This window comes from Procambarus clarkii, chromosome 54 (assembly GCF_040958095.1).
Source record: "Procambarus clarkii isolate CNS0578487 chromosome 54, FALCON_Pclarkii_2.0, whole genome shotgun sequence".
NCBI lineage: Eukaryota > Metazoa > Arthropoda > Malacostraca > Decapoda > Cambaridae > Procambarus > Procambarus clarkii.
In genome coordinates, this window is record NC_091203.1 from 33359260 (window position 1) to 33383396 (window position 24137).

Below are 24137 nucleotides of genomic sequence, written 5' to 3' on the forward strand. Positions count from 1 at the left end.
TGACTCGGGTCCGGCGAGACCTTCTTCCGACTCCCGTACCAATTCAGGAAACTCTTCCTTTTGCAACTCACCTAGACGGGTGCTGTCAATACCTAGAGGACTGGTGAGAGTAACTTGGATACTTCTATCCAACTCTTCCTCGCCTGTCACTTGTCCTCTGGCCTCCTCTCGGAACAAATGATCGAGTTCCAGGTCACCCGGAATGTTTTCATCGGCGTGACCGGATCCGCTCACATCATCTTCCCTGACACCCCATCTCGACGTCAACGCGCATACCGAAAATGCCACTCTCGCAATTTCCGTCGCGTCACTGCTGGCCTCTGTCGTGCTGCTCTGTCAATAGGGCTCTATACACTCTTCACCCTTAATCAAATTCGGTAAAACACATCTCGCACAGGAGTCGTTCCCTAGGATCACCTGAGCTTCCATCCTGGGCAGTGAAGCACAGAACCCTACCACAAAAGTCTGACAACCATAGTCTGAATTACGAGTCACTTTATGAAGGGGCATCCTCACTTGTCCCCCCAACGTTTTTATCAGGGCTTCCCCTGTACTGGAACTTCTGTTGTCCTCGAGGAAGAGGGATTCACTAACACGGGTGAAGTAGGATCCCGTATCCCTCAGCATCCTTGCTGGCACAGGATCAGCTCCTCTTATCTTCACCGTCCCCCTCACACACAAAGGGGTGAATCCTCTTCTCCCTCATCACCGGCATATCACCTAAGGTATCGTTGTCTCCTTCGCTTCCTACTTTTGCAAAAGCTACGTTTCCACCATGCCTGGGGCGACCACACTCCCGTGCAAAATGCCCTTGCCCCCCACAGTTGTAACACCGACCGCCTCTCATGGGCGACCCTCTACCAGTCACCCTGGTAGCACCACCTGTAGATGTTCCCTGGGTCCTCCTTGGACTCCCTGTCGTCGGTTCCTGGGCACCATCTCCGGCTCCCAAGCTCGGTCCACTGCTCACAGCTTGGAGCTTCCTCCCCGCGTCTCTTGAGCTCTTGAACCGATATACTTCACTAGGCATACTATTCTTGGAAGTGTCCTTACTCGTCCTTGCTCCTGAACTCTTGAAGATCCCTCCATATCTTGGGTAAGGCGAGTGTCTGGGCGGTCCCTCCCTTCTGAGATGCACTGCCTCCTCCAGCATGTCGGCTCGGTCCGCTGCAGCTTTAAGGTCCTTTATTCCTGCCTCCTTCATTCTAACCTTGAGCTCCGGATGGAGCATCGACATGACCTTTTCCATAACAATCAACTGTTTCAGCTCCTCCATCGTCTCTACTTCTTCGCCCTTCAGCCATCGTAGAAACCTGCGCTCCATGTCCCGAGCAGTCTCAGCATATGACCTTCCTGATGCCCTTGTGCAATCTCGGAAGCGTTTCCTGTAGACCTCCGGGGTTAGTCTATATGATTGGAGCACCGCTTTCTTGATTGTGTCGTATATGGTGCACTCCTCGAAGTCCAACATGTTATTAGCCTCTCTGGCCTCACTAGTCAATCTACTCTGCACTAACGCAGCCCAATCCTCCTCCGGTCATTCCTTCAATGTTGCAATCCTCTCAAAATGGTCGAAGAAAGCCTCGGCCTCCAGAGGATCAAAGGTGGATAGATCGCGCTCCCGAGCCTTGCGGTCATCCCGACGAGCAGGTATTGAGACTAACCCACGTTCAACATGCCTCAACTCGACCTCCCTGTTCGCCTCTATCTAGGCTCGCCGCATTTGTAGCTAGTCGTCCCTGCCTTCTCGTTTCAGCCGCGCCTCTCTTTCTTATCGTTTCAGCTGTGTCTCTCTTTCTCGCTCTTCACTCTGCGCTTATCTTTCTTCCCGTCTCAGCTGTGCCTCCCTTTCTCGCTCTTCCTGTCTCAGCTGTGCCTCCCTTTCTCGCTCTTCACACTGCAACTGTGCGTCTCTTTCTTCTCGTCGCAGTTGGGCCTCTAACTGCATTCGTGTTATCTCCAGCTACATGCTCTTCCTGCTACTAACTGATCCCCCGCTGTTTGCACGTTCACTGTGAATTCTGGCCACACTGGTAGGTGCTTGGGACGGCTCTACTTGAGACGGTTCACCTTGAGACAGCCCTTCTTGGGACAGCTCCTCTCCCGTCGTTTCCTCTCGAGCTGTGAGCTGTGTCATGATCTCTATCCTTCGCTCCGCTACCTTAGTTGTACTCAACCTGATCCCAAAGTGGTTTGCTACTTGTTAGAGCTGAGCTTTGGTACACTTCACTAATATTTTCTCATCCCTCGTCTCCATAAATTTCTTTACTTTATCCTCCTCCATCTATATGATATCGAGCATACACGAGAGCACAGACAAGTTAGTAGGTGCTAATTTCACTGTGTCGGTCCCTTAGCTGGTTGGGTAACACTATTACTGAATTCACTGGCAACACTGTATTAGTACCCTGGCAACACTGTACCTCGACGAACGTATCCTGGCAAGGTCGCTGTTACGTATCTCTATTGGATACGTATATAAATAATAAATAATTACTTACATATTGTATCATTAATTGTATGTGTTTATATATTATATCATTACTTGTATGCTTATATCAGTACATGTATGTTCTCGTATGCTTATATCATTACTTGTATGTGTTGATATGTTATATTGTGATAATAATCAGTGGGTGGACTAAACCGTGGAAAACCGTTATTATTTTTGTGTGGTGGTCAGCGAGTCAGCTTCCCGTGAGAAAGTTATATTTTGTATTGATCAGCTGGTGGCAAAACTGTAAGTAACCGTTATTATTTGTTCATCTAGACGGCAATATTGTGGGATATTATTTCCTGCTAGGTTGGGCAGTTGCCAGCAATTTAATTTTATTTTATAAATATATAACTATTATATTAATAACTACAGTACTTCTGTTTATGCATGTAAATCTGATCATTCCTTAATTTAGTTAATTAATTCCCATTATATGGCTCCATTTAAGTAAAATTTATATTAATTAAAAACTGTCACTCAATATGTTGTGCAGAACGAGATGGGCTCCTGCCGTGAGAAAATTATTCAGTAACTGTTTGGACACAGGAAGGATCACATCTAGGAGTTAAGTGCTGTTATATTATATCTATTATGTTCTGTTGTAGTATGTTAGTCTGTGGAGAAATAATTTTATTTTGATTTTCATGTGATTGCCCACCTGTTGATTGATATATAATACTGATAATTGACTGAAGTATATTTCTAATACACATTTATTTTTATATGTGTGATTACTTATTCCTAAGGGGTGATTAATTTTAATTCTTGCCTGTACAAACCATGGGATTATACTGGTGACCCACCTTGAGATTGCAGCATCGGTAAATGTCCCTAGACTACAATATTTTGTTGCTGTATGGGTTACGAGCATTAATGTATGGTTTGTAACAGTCGCCAGTTCTTGTCACAGGGGGTGGGCTGGGGCTCTGCTAGCAATCGGCTGCAAGGGGCTCAGAAGGCAGAATACTCAGCCCCTCTGACTCTTGGCATTCACCGGAGTCTCCTGGCCTCACAGGAGAGGACCAGTGATACCCACCGCCGCAGGACTTTGCCCCCCACCACTTGGGGTGCCGCTGATTCACCCTGGGAGCCCTTCAGTCATATTCACGGGGAAACTGCTATTAGCAATACCGGCCTAGACCCGTGGAGAAGTGAAGAAAGACCCAGGCTTACCTTTTAACAATAACTTCCCCTGAGTCTTGCCTGTCAGACAAAAAATTGCTGGAATTTCTTTCCCGCCTGCCTTCTATATCTTCATTTAACAAGGTCGCCAGCTGGGGTGAGATCTCTGCACCCCAGCAGTGCAGTTCAGTGGGTGTATTCTATACTGCTTGTTGCCTAAGTGTTGCTACTCCTACAGAGTTGACACTAGTCTGTACACCCAAGGTACACTTCCAAAAAAGTCTGTGTGACTTTACCTCTCTCCAGCCTCTGTATTGCTTGTTGCCACCATTCCGGCTCTGATACTGGACAGATAGCCTAGGGTACACTTCTACATAAGTCTGTGCTGCTTTACCACTCTCCAGCCACAAAGAACCTCTGTAGAAAACGTGATGTTCACTAGGTTGGAATATGATATCCCTCGTGTATGCTCAGAGATTATTATGGTGGCTCAGTTAAACACCATGATAAAATATGTGAATTTACTGACATAAGCTGCTTGATTACATATACAATTAAAATCAATACAGGAAATGAAAATAAGAATAAACAATCTGGACATCGTCAGCAACTCTTCTTTCACGACCTCCAACAACGCCTTCAACTGGGCAAATTTAAAAGAGGCAACACACACTCTCTCACAGAGGGGCCGCTTCGTCAACCTCGGCCACCTCTTCAACTGCCCTGTCGTCCACACACACTGTTCTCTTCAACAGTCCTGGACTCAAGCTGCCCTGCAGCCTATCCTACTGCTAATGTATCAATGTTACACGCCAACATACATAGGTAAATATTGTGACCTATCTAGCCAACTCAAACAAGGGACAATGGGAGGGAAATTGATCTACCTTTACATTCCTGGCTCACAACGGCTGTCCCTCGATGGTGTGAGGTTCCCACGTTTCCTGAGTCGATCCTTGATGATCCAGGAACGTTCCATAAGTCCTCACGTGTCGTGAAGCCTTCGCGTTGTCGCCGAACCGCTCCCAGAGTTTCAGATATCCCAATCCTGGGTCACCAGTGGGCACTGAGCTAATTATTGTATGCATACATTCGTCCCTTCCACAAAGCGTTGCTCCTTGCCCTAGGAACGGTGTCGTCCCTCCAAAATCCTCAGTGAATGTGACCCGGTCACAGCTAGGTCTGCCCTCCACACCTTCCAGACCTCAAGTGTCAGGCGACGCCTCTCCAGCGTCGTAGCCGACCGATTCTACAAGTTTTGGCACTTCTCTGCTCAATGAACTTGGTTTCTTCTGGCTTCCCGGAAGCACAGAAAGCTTCTCCAATAACAATGGTGGGCTGCGATGGTTAGCTATAATCCACTTGGAGGCTCGAAGAGCTTCCAAACTCCGAGAGCTGACTGACGAAAGTCCTTCCACTCTCACTGTCAGTTCAGCTCTGACGCTAACACAGCTGGCGTCACCAGGGGCACTCGGGGACGTCACGGCGGGCACTGATTGGTCGGCTGTGACCTAAGTCAGCAAATCCGCACTCGGCTGGTGCCCTCCACAAAATGGCGGATCTGCAGGTAGGAGGTATCATTTCGTTTGTATCAGGGCGCCACTTTCCCCTTATCTACAAACTTATAGTGTAAATTTCTCCCCTATCTGGCGGCCTATCTGGTCGCCACATATACCGACAGACTCCCTGCATCTCAGAGAATCGGCAAAGAAAGCTGATATGACTCTTAAAGCAGGCATATGGGAGAAATAGGAGAGGACACCGTAACAATATATAAATATATATATGTATATATAAATATATATATATATATATATATATATATATATATATATATATATATATATATATATATATATATATATATATATATATATATATATATATATATATATATATATATGTGTGTGTGTGTATATCACGAAAATAAACACGTGATTAAGAATGTGACAATGTCAGACCACGGAGGAAAAATGAAACAGGAATTTCCTTAAGTACTTTCGTATATTAAATACATCTTCAGAAGGTCTTCTGAAGATGTATTTAATATACGAAAGTACTTAAGGAAATTCCTGTTTCATTTTTCCTCCGTGGTCTGACATTGTCATATATATATATATATATATATTAGTATATTTTGGTAGCAGTCTTTCCTGTAGACATATATTATTAAATATGACCGAAAAAGTAAGATTAATAATTCTAACACGAATTTTCTCAATCTTTCGTACATTACGCTTCACTGTTGGAGGTAAATCAAAAATCACTTCTCCAAAATTCATTTTTTATTTCTAGTCTGACGCGACACGGGCGCGTTTCGTAAAACTTATTACATTTTCAAAGACTTCACAAATACACAACTGATTAGAACTTACGTCTCTCTGATATTATATCTACATTTGAGTGAGGTGGGAAGGATGATGTGGCATTATCAACACAAGACAGAACAGGAGGGGATATTAATAGGGTATTAAAAGTATCAACACAAGACAGAACAGAAACAATGGGTATCGAATAGAAGTGTTTGTAGAAAGCCTATTGGTCCATATTTCTTGATGCTTCTATATTGGGGCGGAGTCTTGAGGTGGGTAGAATATAGTTGTGCAATAATTGGCTGTTGATTGCTGGTGTTGACTTCTTGATGTGTAGTGCCTCGCAAACGTCAAGCCGCCTGCTATCGCTGTATCTATCGATGATTTCTGTGTTGTTTACTAGGATTTCTCTGGCGATGGTTTGGTTATGGGAAGAGATTATATGTTCCTTAATGGAGCCCTGTTGCTTATGCATCGTTAAACGCCTAGAAAGAGATGTTGTTGTCTTGCCTATATACTGGGTTTTTTGGAGCTTACAGTCCCCAAGTGGGCATTTGAAGGCATAGACGACGTTAGTCTCTTTTAAAGCGTTCTGTTTTGTGTCTGGAGAGTTTCTCATGAGTAGGCTGGCCGTTTTTCTGGTTTTATAGTAAATCGTCAGTTGTATCTTCTGATTTTTGTCTGTAGGGATAACGTTCCTATTAACAATATCTTTCAGGACCCTTTCCTCCGTTTTATGAGCTGTGGAAAAGAAGTTCCTGTAAAATAGTCTAATAGGGGGTATAGGTGTTGTGTTAGTTGTCTCTTCAGAGGTTGCATGGCTTTTCACTTTCCTTCTTATGATGTCTTCGATGAAACCATTGGAGAAGCCGTTATTGACTAGGACCTGCCTTACCCTACAGAGTTCTTCGTCGACTTGCTTCCATTCTGAGCTGTGGCTGAGAGCACGGTCGACGTATGCGTTAACAACACTCCTCTTGTACCTGTCGGGGCAGTCGCTGTTGGCATTTAGGCACATTCCTATGTTTGTTTCCTTAGTGTAGACTGCAGTGTGGAAACCTCCGCCCTTTTCCATGACTGTTACATCTAGAAAAGGCAGCTTCCCATCCTTTTCCGTCTCGTAAGTGAAACGCAGCACGGAACTCTGCTCAAATGCCTCCTTCAGCTCCTGCAGATGTCTGACATCAGGTACCTGTGTAAAAATATCGTCAACATACCTGCAGTTTATGGCCGGTTTCAAGTTCATGTCGACTAAGACTTTTTGCTCGATGGTACCCATGTAGAAGTTTGCAAACAGGACACCTAGGGGAGAACCCATGGCGACCCCATCTACTTGCTTATACATGTGCCCATCCGGGCTCAAGAAGGGTGCCTCTTTAGTACAAGCTTGGAGTAGTTTCCTCAGAATACTTTCTGGCATGTCAAGAGGAGTACAGGCTGGATCACGATACACTCTGTCGGCTATCATTCCGATTGTCTCGTCCACAGGTACGTTGGTAAACAGCGATTCTACGTCCAACGAGGCTCTTATCCCTGTGGCCCGTGTGCCCCGCAGTAAGTCCACAAATTCCTTTGGAGACTTCAGGCTGAAGGCGCAAGGAACATAAGGAGTCAGCAGGCCGTTGAGTCGCTTCGCCAGTCTGTACGTGGGTGTGGGTATCTGGCTAATGATTGGCCGAAGTGGGTTTCCAGGCTTGTGCGTCTTGACATTTCCATACGCATATCCAGGTTTATATTCCCCAATGATCTTTGGCAGGTGGAGTCCGGATTTCTTGGCGTTCACAGTTTCGATCAGTTTGTTGACCTTTGCTTTTAATTCGGCTGTAGTGTCCTTCGTTACCCTTTGGAACTTAGTTTGGTCAGAGAGTATGATGTTCATTTTCGCCAGATATTCGTCTTTTTTAAGAATGACATATATTGGCGACTTGTCACCTCTCCTGACAACTATCTCCTTGTTCTCACGAAGGCTTTTAGCTGCCGCTTTAAGCTCGGGGGACAGTATGGTGCTTCTGTAGTTGCCTCGATTCTTTCCTCCTTCTGCAATAAGTTCTGCTTGTAAGGTATCTTTGGTAGTGACCTTCTTTTGTGTCTCGAGGTCGAATATGTCGTCCAACAGAATTTCCAACTCTACTTTCCGGGCCATTTCACTCGGTCTGGACATAACATGACAGTTTATGCCCAGATTTAGGAGAGTGACTTGGTCCTCAGTGAGGTTAATTCCTGCAAGGTTCAGGAAGCCATCTCTTGGTCGTGGAATTGCCATAGGTCCTCCATATAATGTTGTTGAAACTAACAACATTATATGGAGGACCTCCATATAATGTTGTTGAAACTAACAACATTATATGGAGGAAAGAATCGAGGCAACTACAGAAGCACAATACTGTCCCCCGAGCTTAAAGCGGCAGCTAAAAGCCTTCGTGAGAACAAGGAGATAGTTGTCAGGAGAGGTGACAAGTCGCCAATATATGTCATTCTTAAAAAAGACGAATATCTGGCGAAAATGAACATCATACTCTCTGACCAAACTAAGTTCCAAAGGGTAACGAAGGACACTACAGCCGAATTAAAAGCAAAGGTCAACAAACTGATCGAAACTGTGAACGCCAAGAAATCCGGACTCCACCTGCCAAAGATCATTGGGGAATATAAACCTGGATATGCGTATGGAAATGTCAAGACGCACAAGCCTGGAAATCCACTTCGGCCAATCATTAGCCAGATACCCACACCCACGTACAGACTGGCGAAGCGACTCAACGGCCTGCTGACTCCTTATGTTCCTTGCGCCTTCAGCCTGAAGTCTCCAAAGGAATTTGTGGACTTACTGCGGGGCACACGGGCCACAGGGATAAGAGCCTCGTTGGACGTAGAATCGCTGTTTACCAACGTACCTGTGGACGAGACAATCGGAATGATAGCCGACAGAGTGTATCGTGATCCAGCCTGTACTCCTCTTGACATGCCAGAAAGTATTCTGAGGAAACTACTCCAAGCTTGTACTAAAGAGGCACCCTTCTTGAGCCCGGATGGACACATGTATAAGCAAGTAGATGGGGTCGCCATGGGTTCTCCCCTAGGTGTCCTGTTTGCAAACTTCTACATGGGTACCATCGAGCAAAAAGTCTTAGTCGACATGAACTTGAAACCGGCCATATACTGCAGGTATGTTGACGATATTTTTACACAGGTACCTGATGTCAGACATCTGCAGGAGCTGAAGGAGGCATTTGAGCAGAGTTCCGTGCTGCGTTTCACTTACGAGACGGAAAAGGATGGGAAGCTGCCTTTTCTAGATGTAACAGTCATGGAAAAGGGCGGAGGATTCCACACTGCAGTCTACACTAAGGAAACAAACATAGGAATGTGCCTAAATGCCAACAGCGACTGCCCCGACAGGTACAAGAGGAGTGTTGTTAACGCATACGTCGACCGTGCTCTCAGCCACAGCTCAGAATGGAAGCAAGTCGACGAAGAACTCTGTAGGGTAAGGCAGGTCCTAGTCAATAACGGCTTCTCCAATGGTTTCATCGAAGACATCATAAGAAGGAAAGTGAAAAGCCATGCAACCTCTGAAGAGACAACTAACACAACACCTATACCCCCTATTAGACTATTTTACAGGAACTTCTTTTCCACAGCTCATAAAACGGAGGAAAGGGTCCTGAAAGATATTGTTAATAGGAACGTTATCCCTACAGACAAAAATCAGAAGATACAACTGACGATTTACTATAAAACCAGAAAAACGGCCAGCCTACTCATGAGAAACTCTCCAGACACAAAACAGAACGCTTTAAAAGAGACTAACGTCGTCTATGCCTTCAAATGCCCACTTGGGGACTGTAAGCTCCAAAAAACCCAGTATATAGGCAAGACAACAACATCTCTTTCTAGGCGTTTAACGATGCATAAGCAACAGGGCTCCATTAAGGAACATATAATCTCTTCCCATAACCAAACCATCGCCAGAGAAATCCTAGTAAACAACACAGAAATCATCGATAGATACAGCGATAGCAGGCGGCTTGACGTTTGCGAGGCACTACACATCAAGAAGTCAACACCAGCAATCAACAGCCAATTATTGCACAACTATATTCTACCCACCTCAAGACTCCGCCCCAATATAGAAGCATCAAGAAATATGGACCAATAGGCTTTCTACAAACACTTCTATTCGATACCCATTGTTTCTGTTCTGTCTTGTGTTGATACTTTTAATACCCTATTAATATCCCCTCCTGTTCTGTCTTGTGTTGATAATGCCACATCATCCTTCCCACCTCACTCAAATGTAGATATAATATCAGAGAGACGTAAGTTCTAATCAGTTGTGTATTTGTGAAGTCTTTGAAAATGTAATAAGTTTTACGAAACGCGCCCGTGTCGCGTCAGACTAGAAATAAAAAATGAATTTTGGAGAACTGATTTTTGATTTACCTCCAACAGTGAAGCGTAATGTACGAAAGATTGAGAAAATTCGTGTTAGAATTATTAATCTTACTTTTTCGGTCATATTTAATAATATATATATATATATATATATATATATATATATATATATATATATATATATATATATATATATATATATATATATATATATATATATATATATATATATATATATATATATATATATATACATATATATATATATATATATATATATATATATATATATATATATATATATATATATATATATATATTATATATATATATATATATATATATATATATATATAATATATATATATATATATATATATATATATATATATATATATATATATATATATATATTATATATATATATATATATATATATATATATATATATATATATATATATATATATATATTGTGACGGTAAAGTGTTGGGAAAGTGTTGGAGTGTAGATGTTCGGCAGTCTTCCAATGGCAGGTGTCAATGCCTGTCACAATTACAAAAAAAAAAGATAGACTGCTTGCCTGTTGTCTGTGGTAAGTGAGAGGGAGGAACACGTAAAACACAAAGTATAAACAATGAAACTTTAATACAGTATACTTTAAATATAAATATAAATGAAGACAAGTCCCGTCGCAATGAATGGTGCAATTAAAGAACAAAGGTAAATGCAAAAACACAATAGATAAAATAGTAATAATGGTGCTGAGAATATTGGCTATGGCTGAGACCTCCCTTAGTATACAGAGCCAGAGAGCTTAGTATACCAGAGAGAGATGTCAACTCTTAGAGAACAAAGAATATTCTGATGTTGATGGCTGGTTCAAGCTCAGACATCGACTCAGGTAGATGGCGCTGAGGTGCAGTGTGCAGTCGGCGAGTCACCAATCAGGAGCAGGCAGGCTGGGATGGGTAGTTGGCTGGTTGATGACGAGCCAGCGTGGAGGGAGTGTGGAGTTGGGGGTTTAGGGTACGTTTTGCCTCCTGGTAAAAACGTTTTGTGCTACTGGTGGATGTATCTTGAATGTAGTATCTTACACTTGTAGAATAAACGTAACTTTAGGTAGGGAAGAGCAGGCTCAATCTCTCTTGAAAGAGATTATCGTCACAATTCTCCCCCGAAGCCTTCGGTTCCGGGTGAAGTTACGTCTTCAGGTGGTAGAGTGGTAGGTGGAGCTGTCTCTACCTCATAGACTCTGGAGAGGGCGTCTGCTATGATGTTGTCAGAACTTTTGATGTAGAAGATCTCCAGGTTGAAATTTTGCAGATATAAAGCCCATCGTAGAAGCCGTTGGTTGTTGAATTGGGCTTGCTGCAGGAAGCATAGGGGATTGTGGTCCGAGTAAATGGTGGTAGACCGAGCACCTTGCATGTATGATTCAAAGTGCTGCAAGTTCAGGACGATGGAGAGTAGTTCCTTTTCGATAGTGCTGTAGTTCTTTTAGTGTGGTTTTAACTTGTAGCTGTAGTAGCTAACAGGTAACACATCCTCGCCTCGTTGTTGCATCAGGACACCCCAGATGCCGGTACCACTGGCGTCGACATGGAGGATGAAAGGCTTCGTGATATCTGGCGAGGCGAGAATAGGATTAGAACATGGCAAAGGAGCACTATTATAGTCCTGTAGATTGGGATGAAGATCAGTAAGGATTTCCGAGTTGGAAAGCACCGACTCAGTGTTAGTGCTTTCGGGAGAAGCAGGGAAGGTTTCACTGTGGAGGTATGGACCTTTAAATGTGGAGACTGATACCAACACAGTGGGGGGAGTACCTTGATACTGCTTCAGGAGGTTGACGTGGCACAACTGGGTCTTCCGCCGCCTATCTGGAGTCTCAAGAACGTAGTTGTGGTTGTTCCTGCACTCCTTGATGCGGTAGGGTCCTGAAAACTTGTTTTGCAATGGAGAACCTCGGATAGGAAAATATGCCAATACGAAGTCTCCTGGTTTAAATTTTCTTAATTTGTTGCTTTGGTCAAAATGAGTCTTCATCCTCTCCTGAGCTTTCAATAGATTGTCATTAGCAAATTTACGTACTCTCTCTAGAATGTGTTTTAAGTTTTGAAGAAACTGGGGCACATTCTAAGGGTCACTGAAGGTGGCATTACATAGAGAGTCTTTAAAAGCTTTGAGAGGAGTAAGGCACTTACGTCCGCAGAGCATCTCATAAGGAGATACTCCTAGAGACTCATTGTGGAGACTTCTGAAAATGCACATAATGAGATGAAGTTGTTTATCATAGTCCTTCAAGGTGTCATTACAGAATTTCTTTAGGAGTGCTTTAATAGTCTGATGACTACATTCAAAAGAACCCTGTGAAGCAGGATGATAGTGGCTGGAAAATACCTGTGTGATGTTGAACTCTTCCAGTGTCTTCTTGAAGAGATCACTGGTGAAGTTGGTGCCACAGTCACTTTGAACCTCTCCTGGAAATCCATACTGGGTGAAGATCTTCAATAGGTGTTTCACCACAATAGCAGCCGTAATGTTCTTTACTGGGACTGCTATGGGGAATCTGGTGGTAGAACACATGATAGTTAGTATATAGGCGTTGCCAGAACTGGTCCGGGGTAAAGGACCAACACAGTCTATGATGAGTCTGAGGAAAGGTTCTGCAGGCACCTGAATGGGATTTAATGGAGCCTGGGGAATAGAGATGTTAGGTTTACCTGCCATCTGACATGTATGACACTGTTGCACGTACATTTTGACGTCTTTTACCATACCTGGCCAGTAGTAGTCTTGTCTGATTCCGTGGTAGGTTTTGTTAAAACCATAGTGAGAAAGAGCTCCGTGGGCCAGGTGTAGAATATCGGGCCGTAGGCTGGTGGGAATCAGTAGTTGTTCGACATTGGCTCAATCGTATTCCTCCTTCAGCTTACTGGGTCTGTATCTGCGGTAGAGCAACTCATTCTCTAGGAAGGACCCAGGGATACTGTCAGGTTGAGTCTCAGCCTGGAAGAATAGTGGTGTTAATGAAGGATCCTCCCTCTGTAACTTACGGAACTCCAACATAGTAAGATTCTGTGGTAGGTTCTGATGGTCTTGAGGGACAGCGGTGGCAGTAGAGTCAGCTGGTTGCGGGCGTGCAGCTTGTGCACGGGTTGTCACCAAAACCGGAGGAGAAACTTCATCACTTTCTTGGACCTCTGTTGGAACATACTTTAAGATGGGGCTGTCCATTACAGAGTCACATACCTGGGGTTTGTCCATGATGATCAGGTTGGAAGGTTGCAGATCTTAGGCCAAGTCATTGCCCAGGAGAAGTTCCACTCCAGACATGGGAAAAGGCTTTTTTTTTTATGGCGACTTGGACTTCACCGGTCACAAAAGGACAATCCAGGTGGACTCTGGCGAGTGGATACGGAGTGGTAGCAGTGAGGTCAGTGATAAGGACGATTTTCCCGGTGTAGGTGATGTTAGGCACAGCCGATTTCAATATTTTTGACTGAAGAGCCGCTGTGTCCCTCAAGATCTTCACTTTGGAATATCCCTCCGAATCTGTACTGTTGGCAGAGACAGTTCCTGGATACAGGTGTTTGCTGAGGAGAGAAAGATCATTAACAGGAACACCAACATTCATCACAGGCTTACTGGACTTAGGAGGAGTCGGTTTGGGTTTAGGAGTTTCACTATAGCCTTTGTATTGAGCTTTCCCACATTTATCTATGGTATGTCCATAGAGCTTGCAATGCTTACAATACATTTGGGAGCTCGCTTGATCGGTACTCACTTTGTCATAACTATACCTAGACTTCTTACTGGAAGGTGGGTCTGGTGTTAGCCGGTGTATGAGGCTGTAGGTGTCAGCCGACTTCGCACATCTGATGTACTCGGTTTCTTCTTTGTCTGCTAAATATAAACGGATGGAAGGGGGAGCACGTCTAAAGAATTCCTCAACTAGAATGAGGTTGACGAGTTCTGAAAATGTAGAGACATGCGCTGCTTCCAGCCATTTCATGAAATATCTTTTCTTTGTATTGGCAAATTCTAAAAAGGTGGTGGTACTTGCCTTTAGATAATCACGGAATTTTCGTCTGTAGCTTGCAGTGGAGAGAAGGTAGGCGTCTAAAACTACTTGCTTCAGGGTCTGGTAGTCAAGTAGTTCTCAGACGCTAAGGTACTGAGAGTAACTGCAGGTCTACCTGTGAGATGCACTCTGAGAAGGGTAGACCATTGATCTTCAGGCCAGCTAAGTTTTTTAGCTAGGGTCTCAAAAGTGGTGAAAAACACATCTATCTCTGTCTCAACGAATGGTGGTATTAACTTACTTGCATGTGAGACATTGAAACTTACGGGAAGACTAGTGGTAGCTTGTTGGCACTGAGTGTGGTGTGTAGTTTCCAAGGTGAGTTCTTGTCGATGATATGCTAGAACACTCTCAGCTTGCTGTTTATCGTGCTCACATTGCATCTCTCGGTGAAGTTTTTTTGCTGCAAGCTGTTTCCTCTCCCGCTCACGGTGTAGGGCCGCCTCTTTTTTCTTTAGGGCCAACTCGCGTTCCTGTTGTTCTTTCTTTAGGGCAGCCTCGCGTTCCAGTTCTTCCTTCTTTAGGGCAGCCTCACGTTCTCATATCTGGAGACCTACTTTTTGTTGTTCCCGCTCTATGTTTGCTTGTTCGAGCTTCAACTTCATAGCTGCCAGAGCATGTTCATCTGCAATAGAATAGTTTTCGTGAACATCAGAATCAGTGATTCCTTCATCTAAGAGGTAATCCAAGATAAGATTGTGCAAGTCATTTTTGTTGGCTCCAGGGGGAGCACCTAGTTGATACTCGTGTGCAAGAGTTTGTAATTCGGCCCTATAGGCATGACTTAAGTTCCCTACTTCACCTGCTGGATCATTACGAAATGCTGAGAGACGAAACATTTTGAAATAGCAAATAAGTGTACAACGAATATACTTGTGATATTGTAAGTGTCAGTAACAGGATGACGTGACAACTGGTAACTATCCTGTGGAAATTTAATCGTTAACAATTAACGTTAATATTAGTATGGTAAATGATTAGTCAGCTCTAAACGGCAGCTAAGAGCCTTCGTGAGAACAAGGAGATAATCGTCAGGAGAGGTGACAAGTCGCCAATATACGTCATTCTTAAAAAAGACGAATATCTGGCGAAAATGAACCTCATACTCTCTGACCAAACTAAATTCCAAAGGGTAACGAAGAACACTACAGCCGAATTGAAAGCAAAGGTCAACAAAGTGATCGAAACTGTGAACGCCAAGAAATCCGGAGTCCACCTCCCAAAGATTATTGGGGAATACAAACCTGGATACGTGTATGGAAATGTCAAGACACACAAGCCTGAAAACCCACTTCGGCCAATCTTCAGCCAGACACCCACACCTACGTACAGACTGGCAAAGCGACTCAACGGCTTGCTGACTCCTTATGTCCCTTGCGCCTTCAGCCTGAAGTCTCCAAAGGAATTTGTTGACTTACTGCGGGGAACACGGGCCACAGGGATAAGAGCCTTGTAGGACGTAGAATCACTGTTTACCAACGTACCTGTGGATGAAACAATCGGGATGATAGCAGACAGAGTGTATCGTGATCCAGCCTGTACTCCTCTTGACATACCAGAAAACATTCTAAGGAAACTACTCCAAGCTTGTACTAAAGAGGTACCCTTCTTGAGCCCGGATGGGCACATGTATAAGCAAGTTGATGGGGTCACCATGGGTTCTCCCCTAGGTGTCTTGTTTGTGAACTTCTACAGGGGTACCATCGAGGTCTTAGTCGACATGAACTTGAAACCGGCCATATACTGCAGGTATGTTGACGACATTTTTACACAGGTACCTGATGTCAAACATCTGCAGGAGCTGAAGGAGGCATTTGAGCGAAATTCTGTGTTGCGTTTCACTTACGAGATGGAGAAGGATGGGAAGCTGCTCTTTCTAGTTGTAACAGTCATGGAAAGGAGCGGAGGTTTAACACTGCAGTCTACACTAAGGAAACGAACATAGGAATGTGCCTCAATGCCAACAGTGACTGCCCAGACAGGTACAAGAGGAGTGTTGTTAACGCTTATGTCGACCGTGCTCTCAGCCACAGCTCAGGATGGAAGCAAGTCGATGAAGAACTCTGTAGGGTAAGGCTGGTCCTAGTCAACAACGTCTTCTCCAATCGTTTCGTTGAAGACATCATAAGAAGGAAGGTGAAACGCCATGCAACCTCTGAAAAGACAACTAACACAACACCTGTACCCCCTATTAGACTATTTTACAGGAACTTCTTTTCCACAGCTCATAAAACGGAGGAAAGGGTCCTGAAAGATATTGTTAATAGAAACGTTATCCCTACAGACAAAAATCAGAAGATACAATTGACGATTTACTATAAAACCAAGAAAACTGCCAACCTACTCATGAGAAACTCTCCAGACACAAAGCAGAACGCTTTGAAAGAGACCAATGTCGTCTATGCCTTCAAATGCCCACTTGGGGACTGTAAGCCTCAAAGAACTCAGTATATAGGCAAGACAACAACATCTCTTTCCAGGCGATTAACGATGCATAAGCAACAGGGCTGCATTAAGGAACATATAATCTCTTCCCACAACCAGACCATCACCAGAGAAGTCTTAACAAAAAACACAGAAATCATCGATAGATACAGCGATAACAGGCGGCTTGATATCTGCGAGGCACTACACATCAAGAAGTCAAAACCAGCAATCAACAGCCAATTAAGGCACAACAATATTCTACCCGCTTCAAGACTCCGCACCAATATAGAAGCATCAAGAAATACGGGCCAATAAGCCCTTTGCAGTTACTTCCATTCTTCCCTTTAACTTACCCAATGTTATACCCATTGTTTCGTGTTCTGTCTTGTGTTGAAAGTTTGTTTTCACCTCATCCAAAACTGTTATAACATATCACCTCACCCAAATGAAGGTATATAAAATTAAAAGCTGTTTGAATTATAGCATAGTAAGAAATCTGTTTAGTGTTTGTAGGTTATAGTTGTAAGTGTGTAAACTAAAGTCCTTGAAAACGTAATAGGTTATTACGAAACGCTTTCAAGTGTCGCCTCAGACTAGTAATAAAAATGAATTTTGGAGAACTGATTTTTCAATTACCATCGACAGTGAAAAGAAACATAAGAAATATTGAGAAAATTCATGTTAGAATTATTAATCTTTCTTTTTCGGTCATATTTAATAATATATATATATACACATACACTGCTGCCCCTATCCACACTGTTCACAGGTGTATTTGCGGCGAGGCAGATGCTGACGAATATGGATTGCATGGCCTGCACTGTGGAAAATCAGGGGGTTGGCACACTAGACACGACGAAGTCAATGACATCATAAAAAGAAGCCTTGCCTCTGCTCAGTGTCCAGCGGAGAGAGAGCCCCGCAACCTACTGAACCCTGACTCTGTTAGCTTTGCCGGCCGACCAGACGGAATCACACTGCGTCCATGGAAGGGTGGCAGACAGTTGGCACGGGACTATACTTGCGTATCCACCCTGGCAACCACATACATCATCCTCTCTGCTGGCCAAGCTGGAGCCCCAGCGACACACACAGAAAGACAAAAGTCAGTCAAGTACAGGCAATTAGATCATCGGTACAAATTCGTTCCAATAGGGACTGAGACCCTAGGCCCATGTGGTGAGAGTGCTTGAAGGTTTCTTAAGGATCTTGGTTACAAGCTCATTGTCACCACAAGAGACCCTAGAGCTGCACGTTTTCTCTTTCAGCACCTCAGTGTCGCGATCCAGAGGGGGAATGCCCGCTGCATCCTGTGTTCCTGCCCGGCGTCGGAGGAGTTCGAGGAAATCTACAGCCTCTAGGAAGCGAACTTTTTCTTGTGTCCTCTTAATGTTCATTTTTTGTATAAAATCAGATATGTAACTGTATAATCTTGCATAATAAAGTGTACACCATAATAAAAAAAAAGGGGGGGGGGTAGGAGAAGCGAACACTCTTTCGTATTGAGAGCTAAATGGCCAGTTTTTCTCTGAATGATCTGTGTTCTCTTCTCTTCTCCGAGGCTGTTGGTTCCTATAATTGCACCAGAGGTTGATATATATATATATATATATATATATATACATATATATATATATATATATATATATATATATATATATATATATATATATATATATATATATATATATATATATATATATATATATATATATATATATGCCTAAGGCACAACTCTCCTAAACACGAGAGTTAAGTATACAACTTTAGAACAAAAGTCTGAGCGGTGGTGCAGAGGGTTAAGGCGTACCTGTTATGCCAGTTGCTGGAAGGCTTCTGTGCTGGCTAGGGTTCGAGTCTCCTGGTGGGAAAGTGTTCTAAAGTTGTATATATATATATATATATATATATATATATATATATATATATATATATATATATATATATAGGTGGACTGATGTCACAGTATTATATGGGATGTATGTTTTTGGGCGTTAATAAGCCAGTAAGGAAGGATGAAATGAAAATGCCTTAGTAGTATTACTGACTGGATCAAGAGTAATATTGTATTCAAAATATATGTATGTCGTTACAGGGGTTTGGAGATTTTAACAAGGTGTTGAGTCATGATCTTGTGTTTGGGGCTTAGAGTTATATACTGCTAAAGCAAGTGGGACACTTGATAGTCCAGACTCTGTTTCGACTCTTTTGTTTCAACAGAATGGGAGATAGTGGATTTCATTCATTCCTATGCTCAATAAACGATCTTTGGCTGGACACTATAAATATCAGGTGTAGATAAGTGAGCTGAGAGCGCAAACAATCTTTCTCACAATCTAAATACTCTTTACTAGTCACTAAAAAGAATTGGAATAGTTAGGCAAAGAGTATGGTGTCTAGCAGATGATTGGGCTTAATAAGGATTCATATTAATAGAGCCTTCTGGATATTGGTGGAGTGACATGATTCAAGGGTACAAGTCAATAAACGGATATGATAGAGGGGGTATTTAATAATTAGGGATAGACTAGACTTAAGGTAAGACATGGGGTAAATACCTGTGTGAACATTATTATTTCCCTTGTTTCATACATAAACCTTCAGCGGTTTATCTCATAGTGGCAGATGATGTTTTGGTTCAACATGGGCTGGAAGTAAATGGGAGGTACTGTATAGTCCCTCCAAAAAGACCTGCAAGTTCATTCTTATGTTCAATATGCTTTCTTTAACCAGAAATAATCTTTATAATGGGAAAAATATGAAAATGGTATTCAAACACTACTACTGGATGACGTCATAGCACAGTAGGGACGACAGGCGGCAGTCCTTTAATCACTTTGCGTAAATATAAAAACTGAGAATGAATGTGAAAATAACACTAAATACTCTTATCACGAACATCAGACTTATTGAGAAAGATGAAGACTGATTGGCTGATGACGTTATTGAACATTGGACATTAGCTGTGTCTTTTTGGGTCGCCGAGGTAACTGCATTACGGGATGACAGAACCCGACCTTTTAATGTCCGGGAAGAAAATAGTGTACGCCAGAAATAAAGCTTCGTATTTCCTACACAAAATTAGATACACCAAAGGCGAAGCGCCGATGTTGACGGAAATAAAAAGTATGCCAGAAATGAAGTGTCGGGAAAACCAAAAATGCTTCAATCTAGGTGTACTTTATACTACTCATGTGCACACATGAACGCTCTGAGACACATGTGCACACACATATGCATGCTCTAAGACACATGTGTACTCATGTACGCTCTGAGACACATATGTACTCATGTACGCTCTGAGACACATGTGCACTCATGTACTCTGTGAGGCACATGTGCATATATGTATGCTCTAAGTCACATGTGCATTCATGTACGCTCTAGGACACGTACGCTTTGAGGCACGTGTGCACACCTGTATGCTCTGAGACACATGTGTACTCATGTATGCTCTGAGAAACATGTGCATTCATGTATGCTCTGAGACACATGTGCACACATGTATGCTCTGAGACACATGTATGCTCTGAGACACATGTGCATTCATGTATGCTCTGAGACACATGTGCACACATGTATGCTCTGAGACACATGTATGCTCTGAGACACATGTGCATTCATGTATGCTCTGAGAAACATGTGCATTCATGTATGCTCTGAGACACATGAGCACACATGTATGCTCTGAGACACATGTATGCTCTGAGACACATGTGCACATATGTATGCTCTGAGACACATTTGCACTCATGTACGCTCCGAGACATATGTGCAAACATGTATGTTCTGAGGTACATGGTCACACACATGTTCGCTATGAGACATATGTGCACTCATGAACACTCTAAGGCACATATGTACGCTGTGAGGTACACCTTGAGATGATTTCGGGGCTTAGCATCCCTGCGGCCCGGTCCTCGACCAGGCCTCCTTTTTGTTACACACCCCCAGGAAGCAGCCCGTAGCAGCTGTCTATCTCCCAGGTACCTATTTGCTGCTAGGTAACAGGGGCATCAGGGTGAAAGAAACATTTTGCCCATTTGGCTCCGCCTCCACCGGGGATCGAACCCGGAACCTCAGTACTACGAATCCAAAGCGCTGTCCACCCAGCTGTCAGGCGCCCAAGAACACACATGAACACTGTGAAGCACATGTTCACACATGTAATATATGGGCACATGTGCAATAAATGCAACAAGAACAATAACTATGAGGCGGAGCTCTAAAGCTGAATCTCACTCCCGTAGACAGAACGAGGTAAACATTTGACTTAGAGATAGTGAGAAACTCTTAAGTAACCAAGACATGACTTTCTACTTAATACAGTGACTCTTTGTGATGTTCCTCTCAAACATAACGAATTGTTCTGCAATCTCTTTGAAACTGAATTTAAATACTTGATTCTCAATTATTTTACACATTATTAAGCATATAATAAAATATCCTCTCTCCTTAACCCTAAACATATAAATAATAATAATAATAATAATAATAATAATAATAATAATAATAATAATAATAATAATAATAATAATAATAATAATAATAATAATGCATTAAAAGGAGCATTAGAGAGGTTTTGGGTTTGACCTGCGGAGTGTGTGGCCGCGGAGGACGCTCCCACACCTGGACTACTGCGGCTCCTGATTATTCTTGCATGGTCACTGATCTTATCTTGTATAAACACTAACATTATGATTACCAGAAGGAAATCACCTGTGTTCGCTTGATTTGTGTAAGTGTGCGTGAGTGAATGAATGGAAATGCTTTTTGACATTTGAGTTTCAATATTAATTAGAAACTTTTTTTTGTAAAATCTTTCACAAATCAAATTTGTGTTTCTATATAATTTAATTTAAGTTTGTAATTGCATGTGTATGTGACATGATTGTTTGATGAAGTGTTTGTAAATTTGTACTTATCTATTTGAGTCTACAGGGAAGTGAGGTCTAGCTCTTTATGCCCCGCCTACTGGCCTTGTGCCTGTTGCGTTTCAACTTATCAACTCTGACTATCAAGTTCTTTGTCGAATTGGGTCTTTAAGTTGTGGATAGAGGTGGCTTCCACAACTTTCTCTTTTAGAGCATTCCACTTGTACAGGGTACAAGTGGAATGTACCTGTACAGGGTACGAGTACTTTCTTAAGTTACTTCGGCTCATTTGATCTCCAGTCTCCACCTGTGTCCTCTTGTCCGGCTCTCTCTCAGTTTGAAGATGCTTTCCTTGTCCACCTTAACTATTATCCTCAGTATCTTGTAAGTTGTGATCATATCCCCTCTGTTCCTTCTATCCTCTTGGGTTGTGAGAGTTAATTCCATTAGCCTATGTTTGTAGCTCATCCCTCTTAGCTCTGTCACCAATCTTGTTGCAAACCTTCGTACTTGTTTAATTTTGACCGTATGTTTCACAAGTTGCAGGTTCCATACTTGTGATTAAGTTTTTCAATATTGGTCGAACAAATGTTGTGAAGATTGCATTAAGGAAATTCTGATTCAAGTCCCTAAAATGATGATTTCTTTTCTAACGTCCCATAAGCTGCCGATGTCATCCTGTTTGTGTGTGCCGTCAGTATTAGTGTCAGAATTATATCCACTTCCTTATCCTTCCCTCTTTGAAATTACTGTAGGTACTTTTCCCGTACGGTATAAATGCTTTCTGGCCTTCTCTCTCCCTTTCCTATTTTCATTACCTTACACTTTTTGGGAATGAACTCCAGCAGCCATTTGTATGAACACTCCAGGAGTTGTAAAGGTCCCCCTGTAACATTCTACAGTCTTCATCTGTTTTCAAATTCCTCATCAGTTTTGCATCATCTTCAGACATTGACATGTCTGAGCTCACTCTCTCGGATAGGTCGTTCACAAAAATTAGCAGAAGCATTATTATTATAATGCTTATTATTTATTATTATTATTATTATCAAAATTAATAGCAGCAGGCTAGAGCCTTGTGGGACCCCACTTGTTACATTCCACCAGTTTGAAACCTCTTCTCTGACTGTGGCTCTTTGCTTTCTGTCATTCAGATACTTCCATACCTTGTTCAGTGTTTTCTTAGTTATCCCAGCCTGGTTCTCCATCTTGTTCAACAGTCTTTCATCTGGAACAGTATCAAATGCCTTTTGGCAGTCTAGAAAATTAGTCTATCCAGGCTTTGTTTTCTTATCTTATTTTAGTAACCTTGTCATAAAACTCAGTCAAGTTTGTTAGGCACGACTTTCCATTTCAAAATCCAAGTTGATTTTTAGTCACAAATTTGATTATCTCAAGATGATCCACATTTCTCTACCTGATTATTTTCTCCAGCACTTTGCAAGGAACACTTGTTAGTCACACTGATCTGTAGTTGTGTGCCTCCTTTCTATTCCTTTTTTGAATATTGGGACTACGTTTGCCTTTTTTCTAAACATCTTGGAACTGCATATCTCAAGAGTTTGATTAAAATTTTTAGACAACGGGTAAAAGTGCTTCGGCAGCCTCCTTCAGCAGCTATGGTGAGATTAGGTTTGGCCCCATTGATTTTCGTCACATCTAGTTCCCATAGGACTTTTTTGACCTCTTTCACAGTGACTACAATGCCATCCAGTATTTCCTCGGGCTTTTCATATTGCAACTTGGTCTCCATGCATTGTTGTAGGACATGAAATCTTTCGTTGAGTTCCTCGCAAACCTCTTTGTCATTCTCTGTCAGAGCTTTGGCTTGTTTACTCAATCTGAGTACGTGGTCTTGCACTGTCCTTATCTCTTCATATAGCAATAGAACAGCTTTTGTTGTTCCTGAGATTTTGCTGTAATATCATTTTCAAGTTGCCTCTCTGCTACTCTCCTAATTCGAGAGTATTCAATCCATGTTCTCTTTAGCACCTCTTTAATTGTTCTCTGTTTCGAGTTCTCTGTACTTTTCCCAGGCATATGTTATTCATTCTTTAGCTTCCCTGTAGTGCCTATTGAACCAGGGGTTTACTTCACAGTTTTTCATCCAGCTCCTTCTTGGGAGGTACAAACTGTTCCGTCTCATCGACAAATTTCCCAGCAATGAATTCCTTCATCTCATTTGCTGTCTTCCCATCCATTTGTCTTTCCATTTGCATTTCTCGCAGAAAGTTGTAGGCCCAATGTCTTTAATCTCTCTTCTTCTTCAATGGGTTTCTTTGTATAACCAATTCCTTCAGTTAGACTATGTATACAAGAATGACAATGCAGTGGTCACTAGCTGCTAGAGGCATCTCATACGTATGTCAGAGCATCTTTTGCTGGGGCGCCTGACATCTGGGTGGACAGCGCTTCTGATTCGTA

At 42.6% G+C, this 24137-nt stretch overlaps 1 protein-coding gene across 1 annotated transcript; it reads right to left on the reverse strand.

Moving 5' to 3' along the window:
• Window positions 1-1537: 1537 nt before the first annotated feature.
• Window positions 1538-23932, reverse strand: LOC138352782 (early endosome antigen 1-like). The gene is made up of 7 exons (XM_069305372.1): window positions 23811-23932; window positions 23298-23554; window positions 14970-15235; window positions 14654-14930; window positions 3671-3785; window positions 1988-2177; window positions 1538-1708 (listed from the first exon to the last, which is right to left on the reverse strand). The coding sequence occupies exons 1-7, from the start codon at window positions 23930-23932 to the stop codon at window positions 1538-1540; spliced, it is 1398 nt and encodes a 465-aa protein (XP_069161473.1).
• Between the last annotated feature and the right edge of the window lie 205 nt (window positions 23933-24137).

What these genes read in the sequence shown, in the direction of transcription:
- LOC138352782 (XM_069305372.1), bottom strand. Translation starts at nt 23,932, where the DNA reads ATGCAAATGGAAAGACAAATGGATGGGAAGACAGCAAATGAGATGAAG. An exon ending in AAGGAGCTGGATGAAAAACT is followed by an intron (nt 23,555 to 23,810) that starts GTGAAGTAAACC and finishes CCACGTACTCAG; the next exon opens with ATTGAGTAAACAAGCCAAAG. An exon ending in TTTCAATGTCTCACATGCAA is followed by an intron (nt 3,786 to 14,653) that starts GTAAGTTAATAC and finishes GCTGGGGTGCAG; the next exon opens with AGATCTCACCCCAGCTGGCG.